Genomic DNA, 19,299 nt, shown 5'->3' on the forward strand with positions numbered 1-19,299 from the left:
ATTGTATAGTGTGTAGAGTAGGCTATAATCTGTTCAATAGTATAGCCTTATCTGTGGTATAGTTACTAAACTAGTACAGTCTCTAGTCTAGTTTATCGTTTAGTCTCTATAGTAGTCTATTTGATATCTTAAGTTCCGACTTCTAAATTAGACGTCTGCCTAGAATTCATATAAAATTCTAGACTATTAGGCTACGCCTGCCTGTCTGTCAGTCTATCTGTCCATCTGACCGTCCATGTGTCAGTATACACAATCTCATAGAAATTAAGAAAGTGCAATCAAAATATTATAGAATTACAGTTGGGTATTCAGACCAATTTTTAAAATAGCCGAAAATATTATATACTTCCTTTAATTTTTAAAATTCTTTCTATTTAAATTTTAAAATTCTTTAATTATTTACCTTAAATTAACATAACAAATTTACACTTAATTTAGAAAAAAAGAAAAAAAAAACCTTCAAAATGCAAACAATTTCTTAGCCATACTAATTAAATCCTTTTTCACACGCCCTTATGTAAACAAAAATAGCCACTAAAGAACAAACACACACACACACGAAAAAGTGACAAACCCTTCAATATGGTTTAAAGAAAAACTCGAATACTAATTTATGTTCAGTTTGTGTTTTGAAAATTTATGCAGTTTTTTTTTTTTCTTCTAGCACTTCTAGCTTTTAATTGCCTTAACATAATTACATGAAATTTATATATAAAAAAAAGAAAATTTTATAATGAAAACCGAAACATAAAAGAAGGGGGATAAAAATAAAAGCGGTATTTTTTTTTCTTCATACAGAGTGCGAAAGAGCCAAACATAAGCTGTAATAAATCATTACTTACTGCTACAGTGAAATAGTCAGTCAGTAGTCAGTGTGTATGTTCTATTGTAATAAAAACGAAAAAGCAAGAACAAAAAAAGGAAAGAACTGTAAAACACTTGGTGTAATACCCATCAAATCAAAGTCTTTATTAGAGTGAAGACCAGGGGTCGTATTTCTTTTTTCTTTATTCTTCCATATAAAATTTTATATGTAAGTGCCTTAAAGCAAAACGCTAATTAACTGCATAATGCATTCATAGCCCTACGGCTATATACTGCTTTTAAGCACTGCTTGTTTTTTCTCTCTCTCTCTTCTATACTGCTACATGTTTTAAACAATAAAGACAATAGTGGAGTTTTCGAAACATTTGCATATTTTTTTTTTATTAAAAAAAAAGATTTTATTTTTTTATTATTTTTCTATGAATTTTTCTCTTTTTTTTATAGAGGAAGAACGTTTTGGAGTGTTTATTTAAAATTCAATTATTATTTTTTTTCTGTTTAAATAGAAATTATTGCTGTTTAAGTAGTAGTAAATACTATGAAGAGCTTGTGTGCTATTCAATATGGTTTGAAACGGAAATGAAACTATGAATAGAATAAAATGCCATATATTGAATCTAGAATTCAAAGAATTATCAAGTAAAAGTGTCAAATACTAAGTTAAAGTAATAGTAGCACTAGATTTTTAATTAAAAACCTATTAAGTATGACAACATGTTTTGCCCAGTTGTTCTTTAGTTCAATGGACAAGGTTGTAATGGAGAAATGAAAAGATTGATATAAGTTTAAGTTGTAAATTAAGCAAATTTTTACATTATATTCTTGATATTTAGTTCAATTTCTTTAAATCGGGAAAAGGGAAACTTCAAACTTTAACTTACTTCAAACAAAAATAGTTAATTTTAAACAATTTCTTCCAACTCCAACACCTTTCAAACAAAAAATCGAAAGTTTTCAATTCAAATTTAAACTTAAACCCAAAAGGTCAAGGGTTATTCACACTGAACATTTAAATTTGAACTCAAACATATTTAGCAACTTGCAAACAAAACCGGGAAATATTTCTTCAAACTCAAACATCTATCTTAAGAAAATTTCTTCAAACAATCAAAATGTTTCAGTTAAAACTCATAATTCTTTTAAACCAAAAGGTCAGGGGTCATTTACAAGGAAAATTTAAGTTCGAACTCAGTCATACTTAAGATCTATCAAACAATCTTCAGGAATCTTTCAAATTCAAGTTCAAAATATATTATTCTTTTAAACAACAATCAAAAGGTCAAAGGTCGTTTACATCTTTAAAACAAAAGTCTTCGTTCAATAACATTAAAAATTTGGTTTGAACTCTTAAATCAAATCATAAAACTTGTATGTCATACTAATCAGCTGACATACAATGCAAAATTTTGTGTTTAATAAACTGTCATACGATAACATTATTCTATATAAAACTGTCATACAAACATACTTTTCGATTTAGAGTAGAAAACTTTCAGCAGAAAACACGTATCTAAAGAAAAATGTTATACAAAGATATTTTTCTAATGAATAACAGTAATACAAATATATTTATCTTAAGGAAATTGTCAAAGAAAAAGCGTATTTACAAGAAGACTGTTATACAAGCAGATTTGCTTAAAGATAACTGTTATATCTAGAAATATTAAAGGTAACTTTCTAAAGAAAACTGTTATACATAGTAATATTCTATGGAAATCGGGCTTTTGAATAATTCTCCAACAGAAAAATGTTATACAGAGGCACTTTTTTATCTATGAACTGTTATACAAAGAAGTTTGCTACAGAAAACTGTTATACAAATAAAACTTTATATTGTTTCATTTATGCAAAAATATTCTAAAGAAAACTGTTATAAAAATAAGCTTTTCCATATAAAACAAACATACAAACTATTTTTGCAAAGCATACTGTTATACAAAGATATTTCTCTATGGAAAACTGTTATACAAAAGATCATTTTCTATTGAAAACTTTTATTAAAAGCTTTCTACAGAAAAGAAACGATGTAGAAAACAATTGTTTAAAAATGTTCTATAGAAAACAGTTATACTAGGTCATTTTCTATAGCTGACTGTTACGCTGAGATAATTATCTATAGAAAACTGTTATACAAATAAATTAATTTAGAAAGCTAATATTTAACACGTAGTGTAAAGAAAAGTGTTATACGAAACCATTTTTGAGTAAAAAATTGTTATACAGAGATTTCTCTTAAAGAAACTGTTATACAGAGAGAATTTTCTTTAGTAAACTGTTATACAGAGACAATTTTCTTTAGTAAACTCTTATACAGAGACAATTTTATTCAGAAAACTGTTATACAGAGACAATTTAATTCAGAAAACTGTTATACAGAGACAATTTAATTCAGAAAATTGTTATACAGAGACAATTTTATTTAGAAAACTGTTATACAAAGATATATTTCTAGTAAAAGCTGTTATACAAAGACACAATTCTTGAGGAAACCGTTATACAAAACCACTTTTCTAGTGGAAACTGTTATACAAAAGATACGTTTCTATAAAAAACTGTTATACAAACATACATTTTTGTTAAAAACTGTTTAACAAAGACTTTGTCGAGATAAACAAAATCAAAAAAAGTTAAATCTTCTAAAAAAAACTGTTATACAACAATTTTTCAAAGAATACTGTCAAACAAAAACATTTTTTGCTGAAAAACCTTAATACAAATATAATTTTTTTCAACAATTTCCTCAAAAACGGTTATACAAACCCAATTTATTTCAGGAAACTGATATAAAAAGACATTTTCTTTAAAAAACTGTTATACAAAGAAATTTTTCTTCAGAAAACTGTTATACAATTTTCTTCAGAAAAATGTTATACAAGGACCCTTATCTACTGGAAACTGTTATACATAAAAAACTGTTATACAAACATACATTTTTGTTAAAAACTCCTTAATAAAGACTTTTTCGATATAAACAAAATCAAAAAAGTAAAATCTTCTAAAAAAAACTGTTATACAACAACTTTTCAAAGAATACTGTCCAACAAAGACATTTTTTTTATAAAAAAATCATGAAAATATAAATTTTTCAACAATTTCAAATTAAGTCACATGCAAAAAACCCTAAACTCATTGGCAAACTAAACTTCCTTATTGGGTCCCTTCCTTAATTTAAAACGACATTTCAAGCTTCATAAATTTTTAAAATAAACCCTGACTTTCCTCTATGTGAAGTCAGGCATCATTAGCTTTTTTAATTTTTGTTACAAATTTGTTATTTTTTTGTTCGAACAAAAAGCTGGAAACAAAACAACAACATAATTTCTTATTATAATTTGTTTTTCTTTTTTTATACAAACTTTCATGTGAAGTGCCACTCTTAAGTCAACCTTTTGTTTGGGAATCAATCATATGCGGGATGGTTTCTTTCATATTTTTTGAAAAATAAATAAAAAAAATTTTTGTTTCTTTTTTTTAATTAAACTAAATTGTTGTTTTGTTTCCCATGTACTCTATATGCATCATGAATTTGCTTTTTTGTTTTACTTTTTAATATTATAAAACGTCCGGGTCTTTTATGTGGCAGTAGATGATGAAGAAGTTGTTTTTGCTTGACTGCATTCATATTTCTTTGCTACAAAAGACTGACAGAATTGTACGATGGAATGAATATGGTTTGTTCTTTTTTACATACCCTACATATGTATGTATTGTTTATTTTTTAAAATGTTCTGCTTAAGTAAACATTTAAGTGCTAATTTCCTTATTAATTTGCTATAAACCAAAAACAAGGGAAGTTTAGCTGCATTTATGAGTGCCCACACCCAGAGCTGTGTGTAATAATTATTTCATATGACAATAGAAAGCAACAATTTGTTTGGAAATCTTGTTAATTACTTTAAGTAAAAAACATAAAGCAAAACGCAATTATGAGTAATAGAGAATGAAAAATCATAGCTTCTTAACTAGACAAAGGCGTTAATTGGAATGTTTTGAGAAAGATTTTGAATTTTTTTATAAAAAAATGATTTAATAAAAGATAACTGTTATACAAAGTTATTTTTTAGTAGAAAACTGTTTTATAGATATATTTCTTTAGACAAAACTGTTATACAACAATACTTTTCTAATGAAATCTGAATTAAAAAAAAACTTTCTACACATTAGTTTCGTGGTTGTAGTCCTGGTAGTTTTGCTAATTCTCAGTCAGCTAGAACGACGTAACGTAGTCTGTAATAAACGACGTAGTAGTTAATAACAAGACATTAGTCATTAGTGTTTTAGTCGTTATTAGTCATAAGTTGGTTTTAGTTGTTATCATACGAAGAAATCGTTACCAATTACGTAGATGTCAGTTGACTACGTAGTCCACTACGTTGCATGTTATATAGTTGTTAATCGATGTAACAGTTGTATGTCAACTTAGTCATTATTATACGGCGTAGTGTTCTATAGTCCGTATAGAACTTATTTTTTCTCGTTGTCATATGAAGAAACCAACTACGTAAACGTTAGCTAAAGACATAGTTGTTATACCATGACGTAGTCATTACTAGATGCTGTTGTCCTTAGACAATGACTTCGTTGTTAGTCCCCGAATAGTCACACGATGACAACAAGTTGTAAATCAAGGTTAGTGTATAACATAGTCTTAAGTAGATGACGTAGTAAGTGCTATGATTAGTATAAAACTGAGTTGTTATTAAAAGACGTAATCGTTACTCAAAGATGTTGTCGTTAGCCAATGACATTGTTGATTGTCCGCGAATAGTTGATAGATGACGAATAGTTATAAATCAACGTTAGTGTATAACGTAGTTTAAAGTATATGACTTAATAGTAATATAAAACAACGTAGTTGTTAGCATAAGATGACGTTGTCGTTTGAATATGTATTAGTTACTAATATACTAACTAGTAGTTAGTTAAAGACGTCAAACTACGTCGTAAACAAGTTATAATAGAATACAACAAGTTAGTTAGTAATATAATCATATCAAAAACTACGTAGTAATCAAGGACGTAATAGTTATAATACAATTAGGTCACTGGTATACAAACAAGTAGTTAGTTTGTGATGTAATCATATCAAATACAAAGTTCTAAGTCATCAAGTTACGTAGTAAGCAAGGACGTTATGGTTATAATACAATTTCGTTACTGGTATTCTAACGAGTAGTTAGTTCGTGTTCTAATCATATGAAATTTAAATTTCTAAGTCATCAAATTACGTAGTAAACAAGGACGTAATCATTAAAATGCAATTTTGTCACTGGTATACAAACAAGTAGTTAGTTCGTGATATAATCATATCAAATATAAAGTTCTTAGTTGTCATACTACGTAGAAACCAGGTGATAATAGTTAGAATAGAGCTGCGTCACTGGTATACAAACAAGTAGTTAGTTGATGAACTATAATGTTCTCAAACGCTAAACTACGTAGTAAACCATGACGTAGTCATTACATTACAATACAATTCACTCTCTGACATACACACTAATACTTCGTTTAAGACATAACCATATGAAACGCAACGCTATAGTTCGTCATTGAACGTAGCAGTTATTTTACGACGTAGTTCATCGTTTCAAAAGAGTATTCTTAAGTGCTTTTCAAAAAACTATACCACTGGTTCAAGTAAAATGTTGCAACTAGCCGCCGAACATAGTCTATAGTTAAAGACGTAGTTTTTTATTTATGACGTATTCTCTTGAAATACAACGTTTTAGTTTATCATACTAAGTAGTTATAATTTTATGACGTAGTTCCTAGCTTAGGATGTCTTCCTTAGTGTATATCAATACCTTATCGAAATTGTATAACTTTGCTATAACTTCCTTTTTTCTTTCGTCTTATATTGAAGTTTGTCATATTACGTAGTCGTTAGTTTAAGTCTTCAGTTCTTCATTTATAACGTAGTTTTAGGTAAACTAAAGCTTTATTTAGAACTACAACTTTTTTTTATAACTGAACAATTATCCTCTAATTAAGACCTTTTCTTACAAAAATCTTAAAGAAATTACTCCCGAAGAGAAAGAATTCACAAGTCATTGACTTTATAGTGAAATTGACTCTTCAGATCCTATATGCACAATACCTTTCATATACTACTTGACCGCACTTTAAGACTTAATCTACTGAATAATATTACAATATACTAAATGTCTGGCGACAAAACTGCCTGCTGCAAAACCATACAATTCCTTTTTAAGAATATTCTCATATAGAGATGAGAAACTCTCTGGTCACATTTCACTGAACTCATAACCCATGAACGGCTATAAATAGTTTTTGTTTGAGAGAAATATATATATTTTTGTTCACAATTAGTTCCGGTTGATTAAAACTTTAATATCCCTAACACGTTGGATAGATAGCGAAAGGAAAGAAGAGTTTTTTTTTCTCTTTGACACAGAATTGTACAAATTCAAACAAATGATTGTTATTAGTGGCGACAGTTCTACATGTTTTTTTTGAAAATTAAAACAACAGCGAACACCCAAAAAGTAAAAGGCACACACGTATTAAAACCTTTTTTTTTGGTTCTTTTTTTGGGAATTTTAAATTTATTAAAAGGTTGTTGTTGTTATTTGTCGGTTAAAATTTACAAAAAAAAATAATGATAATTTCTATTTAAAATGTGTTTTGTTTTTAAGTAAGCGCCCCCCACACAGGTGTCACACTTCATTTAGAGTTTTTCTATTGTCTGTCTTTCTGTCCGTCCGTCCGTCTGTCTGTCCGTCTGTCTGTCTGTCTGTCCGTCCATCTTTCTTTATAGAGTAGTAGTAATAACAACAAAACTATGTAATTGCTGGTAATTAATGGTTAATTTAACCCAAAATTAGAGAAAGAAATTAAAAAAACATTTATATTCAGAAATTATGATTGTTTTTTTTTTTAGTAATAATAATGTAATAAATATTTAAAAGTCTTAGGCTTTCTTTAAAGATTTCTTTGAACAACGCGCTTTTGTAATGGGACTTTTATGGTCATAAGGTGTTGCCTTAATTATTAAGCGGCTTGATTACAAGATATTAAAATTTTTTAAAATTTTAGTAGGTTTTTAACATAAAAGGCAACTTAAAGGTTGGAAGCTATGGTTAAGTAAAGGATGATAGTTTTTTTTTTAATATCTTTTAAAGAAATTTTAAAATTTTCACACAATTGAAAGTTTGTTACAATCTAAGTGCCTCGGTTATATTGGAGGCACCCTTATCTATAAGCTAGACACTTTTTTTCTCTCATAAAGCTCCCACTATTTAATAATTTTCTTTCAAAAAACTTAAACGTTTTTTTCGCCATTTTGCAAAAACTAAACAAATTTTCCCTTACAAAAACATAGTATTCCATAACATTCCCTTTTGGCCTTTCTACAAAAAACAATATCTTATTTCCGCCTAAAAGAAAAACGCAGACTTTTGACGCCGGTTTTCATGGCAACCAAACTTTCATCTTAATTTTGGCCAAAAGAAAAACTCATAGACTAGAGGTAGAAACAAAAAAAAAAAAAAACTGTAATCATTTTTTTTTTTCACACATTTATTTCTTTTGACTTTGCAAAAGTTCTATATGAGTTCTGTTATTTAAGTTATGGAAGTAAATTTAAAGCTTCAGAAGTTTTCTGTGTTGATGTCTTATATTGTTGTTAATATAAGCCACATGACACCAAAATGTTGGATAAACTTTTTCAAAAAAAAAAAAAGGAAAACTTTTTAGTCAAATATGAAAAAAAAAATAAATTACAATACAACTAAACTTGAAAAGTAAACAATTTTAAAGTAATTTTATAAAAAAAGCTTTCAAATAAAAAAAAAGCAAAAGCTTTCATTTTGCTGAAATATAAATTAAGCATTTCTTATAGATAACAAGAGAAGAAAAGCCAAAACTAAGCATGTTGTTAAAATCTTATAATCATGTAGTTATAAAAAAGCTTTATTGATGATAAAAGCTTTTTTTTCCAAAAGTAACTAGAAGAAAAGTAAACATGCACAAGAAATAAGTGACTCAAAAATTAAGCATACTTAAGCCTTTTACACACTTTTTGTCATAAAAAAAGCTTTAATTGTGTTAAAAGCTTTTTACCCAAAAGTCACTAGAATATAACAAAACATGCACTAGCAATAAACTATAATAAATGAAATAAATTTTTAAAAGAAAATACAATTTTTTTACAAATAAATATTATTAAAAACAGTGTTTTATGAAAAAGAGTTTTTTAAATAAAAAGCTTTATATGTGAAAAACTGATTTTTCATCGTTTGTTTCTGAAAAGAGTATGGCAAAAACATTCTTTGCGAAATAGAGTTTTTTTCGAGAACAGCTTTCATTGTGTAAAGATTTTAAAAAGAGTTTTTTTTGTGTGAAATAAATCTTTTTAGAAAAAAGCTTTTTTTTGTGAAAAGATTTTAGAAAAAGCTTTCTTTGTGAAATAGAACTTAAAAAAAACTTTTTTTGAAAATATTTTATAATAAACTTAATTTGTGAAAAAGAGCTTTTTAAAGTAGTCGGTTAAAAAGATTTTATAAAAAGCTTTATTTATGAATGGGGCTTTTTAGAAAAAGTTTTCCTTGTGAAATAAATCTTAAAAAAACAGTTTTATAGAAATAAATTAAAACGCTTTTTTTTAACTTTAAAATAAATATTTTTTTAGAAAAGCTATTCATAAATAAAGATTTTTTTTAAATAAAGATTTTCTAGAAAACACTTTTCCATGAAATAATTAAGGCTTTTTTAATAAAGCTTTTTTTAAGTAATAAAACTTTTTATAAAGCTTTTACAAGAGAAATTCGTATGAAATAAAGGTTTTGGGAGAAAGATTTTTAAGTGTAATAAAGTTTTTGGAGAAAGCTTTTATGAAAAACTTTTTGGGAATGATTTTTATGAAAATTTTGAAATAAAGATTTATCTAGAAAAGTTTTCTATTGTTATATAGAATATTCTTTTCCTAGAAAATACCACTTTTTACAGAAAGCTTCTTCTAAGGAAAAAAGCATTTTGTACAAATTCTTTTTACAGAAAGCTACTTGGAGTAAGGTTTTTATAAAAGGCTTTTTAGGGAAAGCTTTTTATAGAAATAAAGTTTTTTTTTCTAGAAAAGCTTTTATTTGTGTTATCGAGCTTTTAAGTAATAGCAATAAAAACTGTTTTGCGAAATAGAGCTTAAAAAAACTTATTTATGAAAGCTTTGGAAGAATATTTGTGTTTTTTAAAAAATACAACTTTTAAAGAAACCTTTTTCCAATAAATAAACCATTTTGTACAAAGCTTTTTGCAGAACTCTTTTATAATGTAATGAAACTTTTGTAAAGCTTTTTATAAAGTTAATATTTTAAACAGAGTTTTTTTTAATGCATCTTTGTGCATAAAGTTTTAGTATGAAATAAAGCTTTTTTTGTGGCTTAGAGCTTTTTTAATATAATGAAGCTTTTTGTTAAATAAATCATTTTAAATGGAGTTTCTTAATGAAATAAAGCTTTGCGCATTAAGTTTTTCTACGAAATAAAGCTTTTTCTATAAAAGCTTTCTTATGTAAAGAAGTGATTGTTGAAGAAAGTGTTTTAATTTTTTTTTTTTGTTTCAAAAAGCTTTAAAGTTAAACAAAAGTTCTTCTTCTTTTTTTCACATAAAAAGCTGTTTTTAAAGCTTTTAAGGAAACTATTAATGAAATAAAGCTTTTTAAAGAAAACTTTTAATTGTAGTAAAGTTTTTTGAAAGAAAGTTTTAGAAAAATGTTTATAAAACAAAAGTTTTTCTGCAAAAATGTTTTAAAGAAAAGCTTTCTTTGTAAAACAAAGCTTTTGTATATATTAAACTCTAATGTTTCCTTCACTTATAAAAACAATTTCAAAAGATTTTTGCATAAATTTTATGAACATTTTTTAAGAAACTTATTATTTATTATATGCTCTTTGGCAACAACAACAACAAAACAATATTTATACAAAATTCATCTTTAATTTACTTATCTTATCGGTGTCTTTCATTCTTTCTTGTTTTTTTTTTAAGTATTTATTATTAAATATGCGACAATTGTTGAATTTAAATCGTTTACAATCTTCTTTTGTGTTCCACTTACAGACAATTGTCATTTATTAATTCACTTGTCATCATTTTAATACACAACAACAAGCTTTTTTTTTCTACCTCCAACATGATTGTCATGTGAAATTTTTATTTCATACAAAGAACGCAAAAAGAAGCTTTCATTTAATGAAAGCCACAAACAACAAAACATCATCAAATAAAAGAGTACATCAACTAAAAGCCACGACGACAACAACATAATTGATCAATTAAATTTGTTGTTATTTATTTTATTCACAGTGAATATTATTAACATTAAATGAGAAAAGAGGTGGGTTTTTTTTTCGTTTTATAAAAAGCTTTAAAAAATATGTGAAATTGTTCAAAAGTATTGAATTAGTCTTTCCCAACAATTATTTCAGTTAATTGTATTTCTTTTTCTAAGTAAGAAATAGTTTTTCAAAAACCGTTAGCTTTTAGCTATTGCTTTAACTAAGTTAAAATAAAATACCGCTAACAGAAAATTTATGAATGAAGATTTTTCTTCGTTTTTCGTTTTTCCTATATTTTTCTTTTTTTTTTCTTTAACTTCAGAGTGAAGTGTTTTATTAAATATCTGTTAACCATCTCATGGCAAATATTGTACAGCTGGTTGAGAAACAGGTAAATACATCTATCAAAAAGTGGCAAATATAAATTGAAAAACTATAGCCTGAAAACACTAGACACACATTACACCTTTACTTTAAACACTCTGCTAGAGAGAATGGAACCTAATAGCAAACAAGCAACTGCTAAAAGAAACCCCATAGTGTGATTAAAAGCAACAAATACCTATCTGTAGATGAGAAAAACAAAACTATAGAAAAAAAAAAAAAAAAATGAAAAATCTTTGACGCTGTTGAATTCTAAAGTTGTACTGTTTGTTAAGAAGCAAAAGCGACTAAAGTTAACTCTAAAAGTTATAATAGAATGTTGCTGCTTTAGAGCTTTTTTACAAAGGAAATTGGCTTTCACCAACATAAACTTTTTAACACAAAACTAAACTAGTTACAAAAAGTGGTTTCTTAGGAACTTTTATCACAAACACTACTTTTTCCAAAAAGAGCTTTTTCCAAAAATAGCTTTTTCCAAAAATAGCTTTTTCATGAAAGCTTTTTTACAAAAACGGGGCTTTTACAATATGTTTATGATTTACAGCTAAATGAGTTTTTCTTTTACAAAAAATGTTTTTTTACCAAAAGAAAAAAAGACTTACGAATAAAGCTTTTTTTTAAAAAAGAGCTTTTTACAAAAAATGTGCTTTTTAACAAAAAACGTAAAAAAAAATACCAAGAGAACTTTTATCACAAAAGCTAGTTTTTTCCATAAAGAGCTTTTTCACAAAAAAACATAGCTTTAACAATATGATTTCGATTTATAGCTAAAGAAGTTTTTATTTTACCAAAAGAGCTTTTTTTACAAAAAAAAAGAGTTTTTATCAAACCAATAAAAGTTACTTTTTTCCAAAAAGAGCTTTTTCACAAAAACGTAGCTTTTATATGCTTTTTTACAATAAAAAACGAAAAATGATTCATTTTCATTAAAATAAATTTTGTTTAATGAGAGATTTCTTACAAAAAAAAAGCTTTTATTAACAAAAAAGTATTTTTTTTTACAAAAAAGAGCTTTTTCTAAAAAAAAACTTTTATCACAAAAGGTAAGTTTCTTTTGGCAACAAGAGCTTTCTTTCTTTCTTTATTTATAACTTAACAACTAGTGATTTGTGTTATTAAAGGAGTTTCTCTTTCACATAAAAAGCTTTTGAACAGATTTTTTTTAATAGTTTTTTTTAAAAAGCTTCCTTACAAAAAGATCTCTTAAACAAAAACCTCTTACGAAAAAAAAACTTTTATTACAAAAATAAATTTTTTGGCATCAAAATCGTTTATAATGAAAAGAAAATTCTTTCACTAAAACAGAGCTTTTACATTTTTTTCACTGATTTACAACTAAATCACTAGTTTCTTATGTTTCTTTTACATACATTACAAAATGGCTTTTTTACAAAATAGAGCTTTTGTATAGTAGAGTTCTTTTTTAATCTAACAACAATTTTCTCAAAGTTGCTATTTTCTCAAAATAGCTTTTTTTATAATAAAATATTAAAAAAGCTTTCAGGAAAAGAGCCTGTTCACGAAAACATCTTCTTTACAAAAAAGTGTAACTTTTAGGGAAAATGGCTTTTTATAAAAAAGATTTTTTTTCAGGAAAAGAACTTTTTTACAAAGAAGAGCTTTTTCAGGAAAAGAGCTTTTTACAGGAAAATAGCTTCTTATAAAAAAGAGTTTTTTCAGGAAAACAGCTATTTTACAATAAAGAGCTTTTTCAGTAAAACATCTCTTTTAGAAAATTGAACTTTTTCAGGAAAAGAGCTTTTTTTATATAAAATAGAGTTTTTTCAGGAAAAGAGCTTTTTCAGTAAAACATCTCTTTTACAGAATAGAGCTTTTTCAGGAAAAGAGCTTTTTATAAAAAAGTGTTTTGTTTTATTATGAAAAGAGCTTTTTTTACAAAAAAGAGCTTTTTTCATGAAATGCTTACCAAACAGAGCTTTTTTATAAAAAAAGCTTTTTTCATAAAACAGAGTTTTATAAGGAAAACAGCTTTTTTACATAAAGAGCTTTTTATAGAAAACAGCTTTTTTTTTGATGAAAGGAGCATGTTTACTAAATAGAGCTTTTTTGTAAAAAAAAAGCTTATTCCCTAAAACAGATTTTTTTACATTTAATAGATTGTTAATTTTTATCTGATCTTCAATTAAACTAGTACTAAACTAATCTTTAACTAAACTAGTACTGCACGGTAATTACTCTATGTAGGGTATTTCTTTAACTAAAACAACAACAACAACAACAAATGATTCACAGAATGATGTTCATTTTTCTTTTCGAGCCTTTAGAGTAGATGAAAAATTTTATTAAAACAAATATAAGCCAAGAGGCTTATGTTTTAAAAGCTGATAGAAGGATGGACGTACAGACGGACAGACGTACAAACTAAAACTGGACAAACATATAAAAGCCTTAAAACTAACAACATTTTCTTTACTACCACTTACACTATCTATTCACCAAAAGCAAGCAAAGTCATATATAGATATAGGTTCTAGCTAAAAGGCTTTTTTTTTACTCTGGTAAAACAAAACTAAAATAGAGTTTTGAGTTTGGGATTGGGTATAGGTTCTTAGACTTTGTAATATAAGTTTGTGGTATTTAGCAGCAACAAAAATGAAAAAAAACTGGAAAATTTTATACTAGTTTGCAAGCAGTGTAGTTACCACAAAGTCATGTATGCAGTTTATACATCTTGTTATAATAGGGAATAGTTTTTTTTTTAGCAGGCAGGCTTTCATTCATTTTTTATATAATTTTTTTTTATATTCTATAAAGCTAGTAGTAGTACAAAAAGGTGGCGGCATTATTGCTTTGGTTCATTTTTATTCGTACATTTATACCATTTCTGCTTTAACTAACTCGTGGGTAAAAAAATTAAAAACAGCAAAAATGTTTCAGAGAAAAAAAAAAAAGAATAAAAATTGAAATGAAATAATATATAAAGTGTACAAGTGCCGTTGGCGTGTTATATATAGGATCAAAATACAGCAGCAACATATTAACCATATACACACATGTTTACCTCTTCTTACAACATGTGTCTGTCTATATATTTAACATATATGTATGTATATGTATACCCTATCATATAATGTTTTAGAGAGGGTATATGGTATTTAATAAAGAAAAGGCGTTAGGTTTCAATATAACCAACAGCACCCTAAAGACAATTTCTAGTTCTTCTTCTTTTTCTACATACATATACATATGTATATGTTGCCAAGTAATTGCTGTTGTTCTATAGCCAGCAGTAGGAGCTGCTGCAGCCTTAGTAGCTCTCCTCCACAGTTTTCTTTCTTTGTACATTAAAACAGCCCGGGTGTCATTATTAATTTAACCTATTTTTTCACTTCCAACTTAGAGCAGAATATAAAAAGTAAAAATTTATTAAAATAAAAACAACATACTAGGAAATTTAATATAAATCAGTTATGGGCAAATATTTGAAAAAGTAACAACAGCTAACAACTAATATAAATGCTATAAAACTCTTCACATCATATAAACCAAACTTACATATGCTTGAAACGTGTGTCTTTGCCCATTACTGCTATTGAGTATAATATATATGGTAGTACTACGTGTATGATGGTAGCAAATATTCTATAAAGTATAAAACAACAACAGCAGCAGCATAAAATAAGTGTTTTAAAACGTTTTAAATAACAATGGCTGTTGGCTGCTAAGGAAAGCAAAAATAAATTTAACACAATTTATAGGATTTTTATATGAATTTAATGAAATGTTTTAAAGAAAATTTGCTGCTTCAGCTAACATAAAAAAACATATAACAGCTAAAAGGTTAAAGGTTGAAGGCGTTTAACAGGGAATTAGAAAATGTTGCAATATCCTTGTTATTAAAGCTTTTAATTTATTTTGGATTTAATACAGTTTTAAATCAATACTAGTTCTGTTCTAGTTCTGTTCTAATTCTGTTCTAATTCTGTTCTAGTTCTGTTCTAGTTCTGTTCTAGTTCTGTTCTAGTTCTGTTCTAGTTCTGTTCTAGTTCAGTTTTAGTTCAGTTCTAGTTCAGTTCTAGTTCAGTTCTAGTTCTGTTCTAGTTCTGTTCTAGTTCTGTTCTAGTTCAGTTCTAGTTCAGTTCTAGTTCAGTTCTAGTTCAGTTCTAGTTCAGTTCTAGTTCTGTTCTAGTTGTGTTCTAGTTGTGTTCTGGTGTTCTAGTTCTGTTCTAGTTCTAGTTCTGTTCTAGTTCTGTTCTAGTTCTGTTCTAGTTCTGTTCTAGTTCTGTTCTAGTTCTGTTCTAGTTCTGTTCTAGTTCTGTTCTAGTTCTGTTCTAGTTCTGTTCTAGTTCTGTTCTAGTTCTGTTCTAGTTCTGTTCTAGTTCTGTTCTAGTTCTGTTCTAGTTCTGTTCTAGTTCTGTTCTAGTTCTGTTCTAGTTCTGTTCTAGTTCTGTTCTAGTTCTGTTCTAGTTCTGTTCTAGTTCTGTTCTAGTTCTGTTCTAGTTCTGTTCTAGTTCTGTTCTAGTTCTGTTCTAGTTCTGTTCTAGTTCTGTTCTAGTTCTGTTCTAGTTCTGTTCTAGTTCTGTTCTAGTTCTGTTCTAGTTCTGTTCTAGTTCTGTTCTAGTTCTGTTCTAGTTCTGTTCTAGTTCTGTTCTAGTTCTGTTCTAGTTCTGTTCTAGTTCTGTTCTAGTTCTGTTCTAGTTCTGTTCTAGTTCTGTTTTAGTTCTGTTCTAGTTCTGTTCTAGTTCTGTTCTAGTTCTGTTCTAGTTTTGTTCTAGTTGTGTTCTAGTTGTGTTCTAGTTCTGTTCTAGTTCTGTTCTAGTTCTGTTCTAGTTCTGTTCTAGTTTTGTTCTAGTTGTGTTCTAGTTCTGTTCTAGTTCTGTTCTAGTTCTGTTCTAGTTCTGTTCTAGTTCTGTTCTAGTTTTGTTCTAGTTCTGTTCAAGTTGTGTTCCAGTTGTGTTCTAGTTCTGTTCTAGTTCTGTTCTAGTTCTGTTCTAGTTCTGTTCTAGTTCTGTTAGTTCTGTTCTAGTTCTGTTCTAGTTCTGTTCTAGTTCTGTTCTAGTTCTGTTCTAGTTCTGTTCTAGTTCTGTTCTAGTTCTGTTCTAGTTCTGTTCTAGTTCTGTTCTAGTTCTGTTCTAGTTCTGTTCTAGTTCTGTTCTAGTTCTGTTCTAGTTCTGTTCTAGTTCTGTTCTAGTTCTGTTCTAGTTCTGTTCTAGTTCTGTTCTAGTTCTGTTCTAGTTCTGTTCTAGTTCTGTTCTAGTTCTGTTCTAGTTCTGTTCTAGTTCTGTTCTAGTTCTGTTCTAGTTCTGTTCTAGTTCTGTTCTAGTTCTGTTCTAGTTCTGTTCTAGTTCTGTTCTAGTTCTGTTCTAGTTCTGTTCTAGTTCTGTTCTAGTTCTGTTTAGTTCTGTTCTAGTTCTGTTCTAGTTCTGTTCTAGTTCTGTTCTAGTTCTGTTCTAGTTTGTTCTAGTTGTGTTCTAGTTGTGTTCTAGTTCTGTTCTAGTTCTGTTCTAGTTCTGTTCTAGTTCTGTTCTAGTTTTTTCTAGTTGTGTTCTAGTTCTGTTCTAGTTCTGTTCTAGTTCTGTTCTAGTTCTGTTCTAGTTCTGTTCTAGTTTTGTTCTAGTTCTGTTCAAGTTGTGTTCCAGTTGTGTTCTAGTTCTGTTCTAGTTCTGTTCTAGTTCTGTTCTAGTTCTGTTCTAGTTCTGTTCTAGTTCTGTTCTAGTTCTGTTCTAGTTCTGTTCTAGTCCTGTTCTAGTTCTGTTCTAGTTCTGTTCTAATTTTGTTCTAGTTTTGTTCTAGTTCTATTCCAGTTCTGTTCTAGTTATGTTCTAGTTGTGTTTTAGTTCTGTTCTAGTTCTGTTCTAGTTCTCTTCTAGTCTTGTTCTAGTTCTGTTCTAGTTCTGTTCTAGTTCTGTTCTAGTTCTGTTCTAGTTCTGTTCTAGTTCTGTTCTAGTTCTGTTCTAGTTCTGTTCTAGTTCTGTTCTAGTTCTGTTCTAGTTCTAGTTCTGTTCTAGTTCTGTTCTAGTTCTGTTCTAGTTCTGTTCTAGTTCTGTTTTAGTTCTGTTCTAGTTCTGTTCTAGTTCTGTTCTAGTTCTGTTCTAGTTCTGTTCTAGTTCTGTTCTAGTTCTGTGCTAGTTCTGTTCTAGTTCTGTTCTATTTCTGTTCTAGTTCTGTTCTAGTTCTGTTCTAGTTCTGTTCTAGTTCTGTTTTAGTTCTGTTCTAGTTCTGTTCTAGTTCTGTTCTAGTTCTGTTCTAGTTCTGTTCTAGTTCTGTTCTAGTTCTGTTCTAGTTCTGTTCTAGTTTTGTTCTAGTTCTGTTCTAGTTCTGTTCTAGTTCTGTTCTAGTTCTGTTTTAGTTCTGTTCTAGTTCTTTTCTTCAGAGAAAAACCATTAGCAGCTTTTAATTTTTTGGTTTCCAATCATTGTTACCTTCAACTTTAACATTTTTACATTAAGTTCCATTACTATTCGATCTATTCCATAGGGTTTTCTAAGAATTTTTTTCTAAAAAAAAATATTTGCCATTTTTTTCCTATACTTTTACATTTCATGTGTTAAAGCATAAATGAAATCTTAAGAATTATTTCATATAAACGTGTCAATTGTTTGTCTTCTAAATTGAATAAACATGACATTTCATATCACTTTGACATTTTAATGAATTAATGAAATTGTACGTTATGAACAATTTTTTCTTCTTCACTCTCTCACTTATCTAAATAGTAAATGCTAGGGTTTCTTTTTTGCTTGAGGGGAGAGGAGCTTGAAAAATATTTTTAAGTACTAACTCATATTTTACATATTTGTAAAGAATGACTGACTGACTGAATGATGATGTTGTTTTTTTTTTTTTTTTGGTTTTTGCCAAGAATTCTTTTTGTGTAGAGGGTTTGTTATGAAAATAATGTCTAAAATGTCTGTTTGGTTAAAAAGAGAGAAAAAGTAGAAAAAACTTAACTATTTTGACAGCTGTCAGTACATGACATAGCAGGTTTTTTTTTTGTTTTAATTTATAAAGATTTTTTTTGAAGTTTTAAGAAGAAATTTAAATAATTTTTTTAACAGTTGTCATAGTTTTTTTTAAATATTTTTAGAAGTTGATTATTATTCTGTAGTTAAATCTCTCATAAATTGCAATTATCTGTTTATGTTTTTTTTTATATTGTGGGGACGTTAGTATTTGTTTTTTTTATCAGAAATTACAATGAAGTTGTAGCCGTACACCACAGGAGGCAGACATTAATAAAGAGCTACTGTGGTTGCAACAAATAACATTCTGAGAGATTATTAAAGACAATTTTTTTTCCTTTAATTATTAAACATTTATTATGATACTTAAAGAAATTAATTTTAAATAATTTTATCTTTTATTTTTAGATCTCCTGCTATTTGTCTAAACGAGAAAAACAACAACAGTAAACCACTGCCTGCTTACTGAAAAATTAAACAAACAAAATTTATAATTATGGCTAAAACAAAATCTTTATCATCAACATCAATACAACGACTCACCTTAACTACCACCTGCAATATGTTCTCCCGCCAGTGCCTTTCCTATCAGCTTTTAACCCTTATAAGCATAGTGCTGTATCAATCTACACATACACATGGATTCGATATAGGTAAGTCCATCTTGGTCATCTTTATTCACCAGGTTTATCAACTATTTTTACTATTTACCAATTTTCTTGGTGTTTCGAAACTTCCCCCCCCCCTAGAGTTCAAGTTGGTTTTTGTGTTAAAATATGATCTTATGTTTAATTGTCATTAACTATTTTGTGAAGTTATAAATATGCCTTGGTTAGCAGCTCCAACAGGAACAGCAGAAGCTTCTATTTCGC

The 19,299-nt window shown here is 27.8% G+C and overlaps 1 protein-coding gene across 1 annotated transcript in view; it reads left to right on the forward strand.

The window, feature by feature from the left end:
- LOC119608175 overlaps positions 1-19,299 on the forward strand; it is a 92,153-nt gene that overhangs the window by 14,274 nt on the left and 58,580 nt on the right. Inside the window, 1 exon segment of the mRNA XM_037962486.1 lies at positions 18,836-19,080. Within this exon segment, the coding sequence (XP_037818414.1) occupies positions 18,924-19,080 (157 nt within the window). The 5' untranslated portion in view covers positions 18,836-18,923.

The sequence above is a fragment of the Lucilia sericata genome, unplaced genomic scaffold, assembly GCF_015586225.1.
Source record: "Lucilia sericata isolate MDLA Ls3-8-SP2 unplaced genomic scaffold, ASM1558622v1 Contig000799F_arrow, whole genome shotgun sequence".
Classification (NCBI taxonomy): domain Eukaryota; kingdom Metazoa; phylum Arthropoda; class Insecta; order Diptera; family Calliphoridae; genus Lucilia; species Lucilia sericata.